We start from the raw sequence: 10,256 nt of genomic DNA on the forward strand, positions 1-10,256 counted from the left end.
CTCAGTGGGTTAAAGCCTCTGCCTTTGGCTAGGGTCATGATCCCAGGGTCCTGGGATTAAGCCCCGCATCAGGCTCTCTGCTCAGCGGGGAGCCTGCTTCCTCCTCCCTCTCTCTCTGCCTGCCTCTCTGCCTACTTGTGATCAGTCTGTCAAATAAAAATTTAAAAAAAAAAAAAAAACTCATAAGAAAAATCTTAAGTGATTGAAACTGTCATTCTGACCTTTAATATACATTAGAAATGTCCAGGAAACTGGGATGGGCCTACAAGATGAGCACAATGTGCTGATAATATCCATATAATATAAAAACACACAAGTTTGAGGCATATGTGGTTTTTCTTATTTGAAATGGAAGAGAATCGAGCAGTTTTATTTATTTATATATATAATATATATTTATATATATATATACACACACACACAAACACATACACACAATATATATGAAATATATAAATATATAATACATATAAAATATACAACATATGAAATATATAAAAATACATAGATAAATATATATATAATATATGTATATGTTGATAGATTTTGATGGGTGGATAGATAGATACATACAGATGGGTGTACACATACACCGGGGAATTTTGTGCCTTCAGCCTCTCTGATTAGCTTTGAAATCTGAAAGAGCCCATGGGTACCTCATGGAGGATCTTCACCTTGAGAAGTTCTTGAGTTTCTTCTTTTGTTTTTGTCCTGTGTTTACTTTTCTCAACAAAATTAAACTTAAAGTCCTGACTTGAACTGCTGCTGAGACATTGAAGTCCTGCCATCGGATCGACACATTACTAGCTCCAGTACATTCCAGCAGCCCACATCTGTTATTCCGTGGCATACATAGCATCTGCCTCCCTCACCACGTGGAGCTGCTTCACCTCACCTGGCCCTACACAGAAATGTTTTGAACTGGCTTGTATGACTGATCATTCCGTTTAAGTTCTCATGTTTTCCCATTTCCCTTGTTTCTTCACAGAGTTACAGGCAGCCAGCTGCTTTCATCGTCACACAATACCCTCTGCCGAACACTGTGAAAGACTTCTGGAGATTAGTGTATGATTATGGCTGTACCTCCATCGTGATGTTGAATGAAGTCGACTTATCCCAGGTCAATGGCTATGAGTTGCTTTTGTGTACTCATAGACAACTTAAGAAAGTAGTAATAAAAGTTAAAGTCCACCTCATACTACCCTCAATAGAGAAAAATAATGCTTTTATTTTTTTTTTCCCTCCCAAACATTCATCATCTAGGGCTGCCCTCAGTACTGGCCAGAGGAAGGGATGTTAAGATATGGCCCTATCCAAGTGGAATGTATGTCTTGTTCAATGGATTGTGATGTCATAAACCGGATTTTTAGGATATGCAATCTAACAAGAGTAAGTCATTGATATTTTACCTGAGCTGATCAAGAGCAACTGATCATAACCATGCTGGGGCACAATTCCAATCAGACAACAGGAAGAAGGGAACTAAGGTGTTGCATAATCAGTTCCAAAGCTAGTAATCATCTTATATCTTAGTATTAGAAGAAAAATACATTCTAAAAATAGGAAAGCAGAAATGCTGGAAGCTGGGTGTCCTGGTCAGTTACTAAATTCAGATGCACTGACTCAACTGAGTTTGATGGACTGAGCCCGGTCTCTGCGTCTATGTAGACTTTGGTAAAGGTCAACTACATGTGATATTAGTATTGATAAACAGCCCAGAAAAGGCATATAATTGAAAAATAAAGATATAATAATGATGAATAAAAAGCTTTACCTCAGGAGGAAGGGATATGTCAAATCAGCCATAATAGACAGGTTCCATGTCACTATTGCATATAAGGGAGAAACCCACACATGAGAGAAAAGGTAAATCCCAGCCATCTTCGATTCCCCTTCTACCTATAATTTCATCTCCGCACACGTTTCAGTATCTGGCTCGGCCCAGATTTGTAGAACCAGCACTGGTACCACTTTTCCCAGGAGCAAAGCAGCAGCTGTGTTTCTCGGAAATTTTTCTTTCCTTGAGTCTTCATATATATTACACTAAATGACAAATTAAGTCTGGGGTCTCTCCAAAAAAGCAAAAAAAAAAAAAAAACTAACTAATAAAAACTGTTTATATTGTGTAACCAAATAGCAAGCCGAATTTGAAAAGAAATCGTTTGTAACTTCCATGAGATTACTCTCTTTTTAAAGAGAATTACTCTGTTTTTAGCTCAGCAGCTTTACGTATGTGTATTATTTTAAGTGTGTAATTTAGATTGTCATGTTTCAGTGTTTTCACATCAAAATAGCTATATGTGTTTCTGGTTAATAAGTCTATATGTATAACTATAAGCAGAGGATGTAGTCATCGCCAATTCTGTCGCTCATTTCAGTGGGAAAAAAAGATAACTTCAAATCATGCCATAATATTCATGCATATCTTAGATGTTAATTTAAATGGAATCTCATTATGTCTGCACATCTGTTCCATTATGGTTCTAGTAATATTTTAGCTGAGAAACGATAGCTGCTAAACTAAGAAAGTAAGACTTGTCTTTTTATTGAGCTGTTTGTATGAAGAATATTCTAAGGATGGAAACTGAAATCTGGTTTTTTGTCAGCGTATTTGTTTATTTATCTTCCTCTATATTTGGTGTTCTGGTTCTTAATAGTGCTTGATTTTTTTTTTCTATTTCCAACCTTACTTAATATCTTTTAGTTCATGAGATAATTTAATATGCACCAATGAGAAGTTGGGGTATTGTACTAGTAGGTCCTTGTGACGTGTGAGCCCTTGCTATATGGAAATTCAGATCTGATGCCTCATGATACAGTTTACTCATGTATTGCAGATTCTTTCTTACATTTTCATATGGGGCTTAATGTTTTGCTTCCTTCACTCAAGAGTACTATTCTTTGGACACGGTATTTTGCTAGGTTCTAGCAATATAGAGTTTAGGGGAGAAAGACAGAGATTGCCTTATCCTTAAAGAATTTATATTTTATCAAGGAAGACAAGCACTGAACAACTCATTCTATAATCATTTATTTAAAATATGAGAAATTTTAGACAAAAGACAAAATCCAGAATGTTTGGGTTATCTGACATAGCTGAGTGACTAGAGAAGAGTTCATTGGGGTAGTGATCTTTCAGACAAAATTTGAAAACCATAGGAGCTTTTGGGTGGTGGGAGAACCAACTATCTTGGTATTCACAGAACAGAGAGGTTTCCCTGGACACACAAATTTCAGTTCAAAAACCAGAAGAGCCCCAGGCAAACCCAAGACAAATTGGTCACTGTATTTGAGATTAAGAGGCACAAACAAGAAGGAGATCTTCGAGGCCAAATGGAGTGTTTGTGCAAAGTTCCCAGGCAAGAAATGACTTGATAAATGGGAAGGAAGTGGAGCCATATCATGTAGGAATTTTTAAGCCACTGCAGCAATTTGGGTTTTATGTAAGATCATTTGGAAGCCATTAAAGCAGGGGAAGATCATATTTGCATTTCAAAATAATCATGATGCTACAGGAAGAAAGATTTGGAAGGAGATCAAAGTTTACTCAAGGAGATCAACTAGGAAGCAATTATCATAACTGGTGGTTGGGCCAATGCAATGATGTCAGCAGTGATAAAGAGTAGAAAGGATTTGAAAGTTATTTAAGAAGTGTGATTGATTATTGGATATGGGGTGCAAGGGAGAAACTTACGTAAAGGTAATTCTCATGTTTCTTGGTTCTGTAACGTAGAATGTTTCTGTACTAGCATGTACCTATGTTGGACTTACCATCTAGACTCAATCTGGTATATAAATGGCATTTATGTCATGGTATGAATTTTTATACACCTTTACTTTTTAGTAAAAATTCTAGTCCCAACTTATTTACAGAAAAATGCTTTTCCGTCTACAGCCACAAGAAGGTTATCTGATGGTACAGCAGTTTCAGTACCTAGGTTGGGCCTCTCACCGAGAAGTGCCAGGCTCCAAACGGTCCTTTTTGAAACTGATACTGCAGGTGGAAAAATGGCAGGAGGAGTGCGAGGAAGGGGAGGGCCGAACCATCATCCACTGCCTGTGAGTATGGCGCCTCAGCTTGGCCGTGCTGGGGCCTTGCTGCTCATTTCCTCACTAGACTTCATGTTTTCCACATTAAAGATCTTACGGATCTCCATCGGTAGCATTGTAAATAATCTTCCTGTCTCATGATTCTATAATTAACTACCAATTTTCATTTTCATAGTTCTTCAAAATTGATTATTATATAGTTGTCACATGATTAAACTCTTTCCAACACTACTCAGAACCACTTTCCTAATGTACACAGTGTACAAATATTCCAAAATTTCAGGGGATCAAAGTTGCAGCATCTGGTGGCTCCAGAATGTACCTAAGCATAAGCTACAGAGCCGACATCATCCTCATGTGTCCTTGCACTCTGCCCTCTACACATACATGCACACAAATGAAGCAAAATTAATACAAAATGGAAAAAGAAAATAAAGATCATGTTTTTATTTCCTCAATTTATAAGATTGTGTGACCTCTGGTGACCAAAAGCTGCCATTTAAAATGCCCAGGCTGGGACACCTGGGGAGCTCGGTCAGTTAAGCTACTGCTTTCAGCTCAGGTCATGATCCCAGGGTCCTGGTATCGAGTCCCACATCGGGATCCTTGCTCAGCGGGGAGCCTGCTTCTCTCTCTGCTTCTGCCTGCTACTTTGCCTGCTTGTGCTCGCTCGCTCTCTCTCTTTCTTTCTCTGACTAAATAAGTAAATAAAATCTTTTTAAAAATTCTCTAAAAAAAAAAAGTGCCCTGGCTTTTTTTGCTTCCAGAAATGGCGGTGGGCGAAGCGGCATGTTCTGTGCTATAGGCATTGTTGTTGAAATGGTGAAGCGGCAAAATGTGGTGGACGTGTTCCATGCAGTCAAGACCCTGAGGAACAGCAAGCCCAACATGGTGGAAGCCCCGGTGAGTCAGAGTCTCAGGCACAAAGAGAGCAGAGACATTAGACAACCCTGACCTATTCACTGGGTTGACTTCATACACCCAAGGGAATAAGATGTGTGAGTCTTTGTGGGGACTTTCTTGCCTAACTGATGAACTGCTGAGTATCTCTCTCTACTCACAGAATCCTAATCACATATCACAAATGTTCGTGATGAAAACTGTTTTCACTTGATTTGGAAAATGTATAGAATTGTGGGTCTTTTCCTGTGATAGACCATAAATATCTGCTGTAATAAAGCTTCACTAAACAGATCTGTAATAATTCTACTCTCTAGTCTTTATTCTTGTCTATTTTTAATTTCTTAAAGCATCTAGGTTAACTTGTAAAGCAGTCATCCAATGGATATATTCCTAAGTTATATCAGCACTTAGGCACCTAATGTCTGTCCTTAACTGGCAAATGAAATTTATTTTAGTCATTTCCTATAATTCTTCACTTCTGGTCAAATCATAAATTTTAAACTGTCATCATTGACAGTTTTCAGTTTTTACAAATTAGAGTGAGTGGTTCAGATGGTGCCACCTGAATTTGCCAGGGCTCATAAAATCAGACCACAGCTCGCAAAATAACAGCTGATAGGAATGGGTATGTGGGAGCTCATCTGGGTGGAGCTGTGTGAACAGTAAGAAAGAAAAGTTAAACTCCTCGAGCACATTTTAATTCTAAAGAGAGATGTCTGTGGGTTACACATATGTACATGGTGGGAAGGTCAGGAGCAGCTGTGTAGTTAATGTTCACACAAAAGTAAACCAGAAAAACCAAGGCAAAATTGTTGCTTGCCCTACATTATCAAGATGATCAGATAACTAGAATGAGCAATTCAATAAACCTTTAAAGTATTCTTACCACTTCCTGCTCATGGATTGTTCACACAAAAAGTGCATTGCTTCCTGAGACAAAATCTGAAGAGTTACATTTATACCGTTTCACTTTTACAAGTGGTAACAGGCGTTTTCCCCTTCCACACACCCCCTCAAATCGTCCCTTCTCCAGCTCATCCCTTAGGTTTTATTGCTGTTGTCTGGACAAGGTGATGTTGGTTTTGACTGGAGTTCTGGCAGTGGAGATAGAGAAAGGGGGGTGGATCTGAAGGATTTTTGATGTAGAACGCTCAAGTCTTCCTACAGAATGTAGTGGTTATGTCTTTTGATTCTTTGCTGTCTGAAGGTTTCTTAACGTAAACTCTGCCTCAGTGTCTAAGATCATGTCTTCTTAAATTCTTCAGTGGGCTCACTTCTCCATCAGAATTCAAGTTTTACCTCCAAATTTAACTCTGATATCCTACAATAACATGAGGGGGAGGGGAATCTCTGGTTTAATTCAGCCATTCTAGAACCTTCCAAAAAGTTTCTGTACGTTTACATTCATGTCCCATTAATCCTGACTGAACTCCTACCCTCTAATTTGTGTTTAATCAGTGTTAATGATGAGTTTAGTGTACTGTTGAATTGAGCTGACAAGTTTGGTAAGAAAATTTAGAGTGTAAACAAAATTGCTAATGACAGATCAAAGAGACATAACTGTTTTCAAGCACTTTTTGGCTCTTCAGATGTACTTGCCACAGTGGTAGGCTAATTTAAATCACACCTACTTGATAATTAAAGGTAGGATTGATAAAGATCTCTTGGGGAAGTTTTTTATTACCCTGGTTTATTGCTGGAGACACCTGGAAGTTCTCTTTAGAAATAATATGCATTTTAGACTGTTCTTTATTCCAGCCTGAATTTTACCCACTTGGACTGAGTTGAGAAGTTTTTAATGACATATTATAAGTCATAACTTGTAATACAGTCTGATTTTCTCTAAATTCTTAATAATGGAGAAGTGCATAGATAGACTTAGAAGAAAGGAAGTTTTAACTGAACTTGTCAACCACGTTGTCTTAAATATATAAAGACAGCAGAAATAAATTTTCAGATACAAATAAGCTCAAAAAATCTTAAGAACCACTAACTATTTTTTTTAATTTACTTAAATACTCTGACAAATGAAAAGCTGTATCAAAAATTAAGAACTTGAAATTGTGAATGGCAGCTTAAAATGACTTTTTTTTCCTCCTGCTAAGAAAAATTATCTGAAGTTTAGAGAAGAACATTTGCACATGTTCACTATAGCATTTATTTCTATTAAAGAAAAAGTAAAAACAATCTAATAGTCAAATCTGTATGTTAGACTTCTATGTAGTGTGAAAAGAAAGGTTAAATAACATAAGAAAAAGATAAATAACAGTGTTAAAGGAAAATAAAATATAAGCTTATATTCTCAAATCTGTGAGAGTAATTATATTTGGTCTAAAATAATTACTATTTCAACCATGCCTTAAAAAGGACTAGAGCAAAACTCGGGCAGTATTTTACCAATAATTGTTTCTAGTAATAGAATTATGGAACTCTTTTTCTGATGGCTTTTATTTTCCTATGCTGGGCAATTTTTCTGTAGTGATCAGGTTTTACTATTATAACTGGATAAAAAAAATACTGGAGATTTTAAAAAAACTAACAGAAAATATGAGGCAAAGATAATATATCTTTTTACATCGAGTTTCTTTTCCTTAAACGGAAACATTAGACTCAAACATAAAACATGGATGCCTAGAAATGAAGCTTCTTTATATATGACAACTAATAGGTAATTCTTGAATAATTTTAAGCGGTGGCTGGGTGTTCATTTGGTAGCGATGGTTCACGTTAGTCTCTTTTCTCTTAACTTTTCTCAACTCCTACGTTTTCGCCTCTTCCAGGAGCAGTACCGTTTCTGCTACGATGTCGCTTTGGAGTACCTGGAATCTTCTTAGTTGGGTGAGACCTCAGAGTGCGTCCACCCAGAAGCCTGTTCGTCTGTTGAGCCAGCAGCCATTGTACCTGTTACAGTTGTGCAGAAAGATTTTAATGTGGGGGGTGGGAGGCTTTTACATTCGAGAAGTGAAAGTATTTTTCTTATGAAGTTGTGTATCTTAATAAAAAGGACTCAATTAGTTTCTATTACTGTATGAAAGCATCAACATTTCGTGCCACATGAATTATATTTAATAAGAACAGATTCCAATGAGAGCTTATCAGTGTTTGTACAGTGAATACGCAGCTTTTTCTCGCCTGGTTCTCGCCTGGCAACACCACATGTTGCATGAATTAATACTTTCTATGTGGCATTTTTCTCCCTTTTTTTAGATAAAAGATGTTAAACCTTTAAGCAGAAGTATGAAAAGCTGTGCAAATTCATAGTAAAGTTCATTTTTTATATGTTTCCAGTGTAGCAGATCTCTATATAAATATATAAATATATATAAACTGGCTTATTTTCTTTTGATGTGCAATGATGGCTGGATCATTTAAAGTTCTTTTTAGGAAGAAAAAAAAAAAACATAAGCCAAAGACTCAAGTGTAAATATGTCTATATGGAGAAAGCACATTATATTTATTGGTTACTTACATTCCTTTTTGATGGCTAAAATACCACCACCACACGATCATTTCTTTTCTGAAGAAAGCTTTTTCTTTCACTAAAATCAATTGTAAACGATTTTTGTAGATTATTTTTTGTATGTTTTAGTGTAAGTAGAGGATAAACTTTTTATTCATAAATGAGGAAGCAGTGTTCTTTATAGTGATTCTCTTGTGTACATGCTCGTAAATTAAATTAATGTAAAACACCTTGGCAATTGGGTCTTTTAATATAGGACCAAATTCGAACGTTTTGCTGAAAATGTGTAATTTTTCACAATTTCATTAGGTAAATCATGGTTTGGTGATCATACTTGAGAACTACACACATTCAAAGGCCTTGCTGATGACTTACTCAATGCTGAACATACCTTTAAGCGTCATTTAAATTTTAAAGGAATTGATTTTGTCAGCTTATAAGCAAGCACTGGTCAAGAAAACGAGATGGCAACATTCACGCTTTCAGAGTCAAGTTTCAGCAAACTGTAAACTGTCAAGATGATAGAGTGTTTCTTTGGATGTTTACATGCACAGGCTCTGGGTTCTGGCCATGGGAAGTGTGAACAAATCGATGCCAGATTCCTGTTTGTGCATTGTCACGGGACTGGCAAGGGAATCTTTCTAAATGTGGTCTTGTTCAGATGCTCCCTGTAGCTGTAACTTCGCATCATCAGCTTGCAGTTTGTTATTGACTAAAGCCTTCCAGTCCTCGCCTCCTAGATTGCCAGTACATGACATGGTGCTTATAAAGATTTAACTAAAGGAAGCGTGAAATAAAGTTTTTATAATTACAACAATTGTTTGCCCCTATTTTCTCTTAATTTTCATGCCTTCATTCCCAAATAAATAGCCTCTTCTCCTTGATAGTAGTATACCCCCAAAATTCTATGAAAAGTAAAATGAATCTCCAAGCACTAGTATCTTTTTTTTTTAATTGAATATAAATGAGTCCAGATGAATGGAGGGGGAAGAGGCCAGAGGATTGACGTAAGTTTTTTGATTGCTATATATGTACATCGCTATCTTTTTATGTAATATACATTTTCATACTTCTTCTAGCAAACGAAAAATAAGTAGCATTCCTGTTTTATGGATGTTGCAATTGAAGCTAATGAGAAAGTAAATGATTTGTCAACAGATTCATATCTGAGTCTGATTTAGCAGTTCATTCTCTTCCACTAAACACACCGCTTCCCCAGTGGCATGACAAAGAAAATTTGGCACTTCATTCTTATTGTTCCTCATTAATTGATTTTCTCATAAAGTCTCATTATGGGTATCTTCAAACTTCTATTTGCTGTGTACATTATTAGAACATTTGTGACTTTCATTAGTAAGAATTTAGACAAAGAAACTTTATCTTTTCCTGGAAAGACTAATTTATATTTAAACATGGATGCATTTAACAAAACATTTTTTAACAAAAAATCCACAAGCTCCTCCCAGACTTCTTTACCCAATAACTTTCAGGATATGAATCCTACAGAGGATTCTGCTTTGCTGCATGACCCGGATTTCATTTCCTCTCTCACTTGATTGTGTCCACACTTCACCGAAATCACCATAAATACTGTTTGCAAAGCTCTAGGGTACGTGTGGCCTCCAAAATTTAAGCAAAGAACAAAAAGAGTCCTCTTTTTCTCTGACAAGAAACAATTCTGTGTTTGCTTCCTTGGGGGCACCACAGAAGCCATTCCGTCAGGAGACAATGTGGGAGGTATAAATCTGTTTTCCTCAAAACTGCTATTCAGAAAGTTCTACTAAGTACCCTGTGGCACTCCCTGAGCAGTCTTGTGCTTGATGGCCATGTCCCACTCAGCCGT

The 10,256-nt window shown here is 36.7% G+C and overlaps 1 protein-coding gene across 6 annotated transcripts in view; it reads left to right on the forward strand.

Moving 5' to 3' along the window:
- The window catches only part of PTPRK (protein tyrosine phosphatase receptor type K), a 560,500-nt gene extending 551,273 nt beyond the window's left edge, over window positions 1-9,227 (forward strand). For all 6 annotated transcript variants that reach the window (XM_082729854.1, XM_082729853.1, XM_082729857.1 and 3 more), the window contains 5 exons: window positions 989-1,120; window positions 1,264-1,389; window positions 3,896-4,059; window positions 4,818-4,953; window positions 7,734-9,227. In XM_082729854.1, the coding sequence (XP_082585980.1) occupies window positions 989-1,120; window positions 1,264-1,389; window positions 3,896-4,059; window positions 4,818-4,953; window positions 7,734-7,787 (612 nt within the window). In that variant the 3' untranslated portion in view covers window positions 7,788-9,227. The remainder of the gene's footprint in view (window positions 1-988; window positions 1,121-1,263; window positions 1,390-3,895; window positions 4,060-4,817; window positions 4,954-7,733) is intronic.
- The last annotated feature ends 1,029 nt before the right edge of the window (window positions 9,228-10,256 follow it).

The sequence above is a fragment of the Mustela nivalis genome (assembly GCF_964662115.1).
Source record: "Mustela nivalis genome assembly, chromosome: 5".
In the NCBI taxonomy this organism is placed as follows: Eukaryota; Metazoa; Chordata; class Mammalia; order Carnivora; family Mustelidae; genus Mustela; species Mustela nivalis.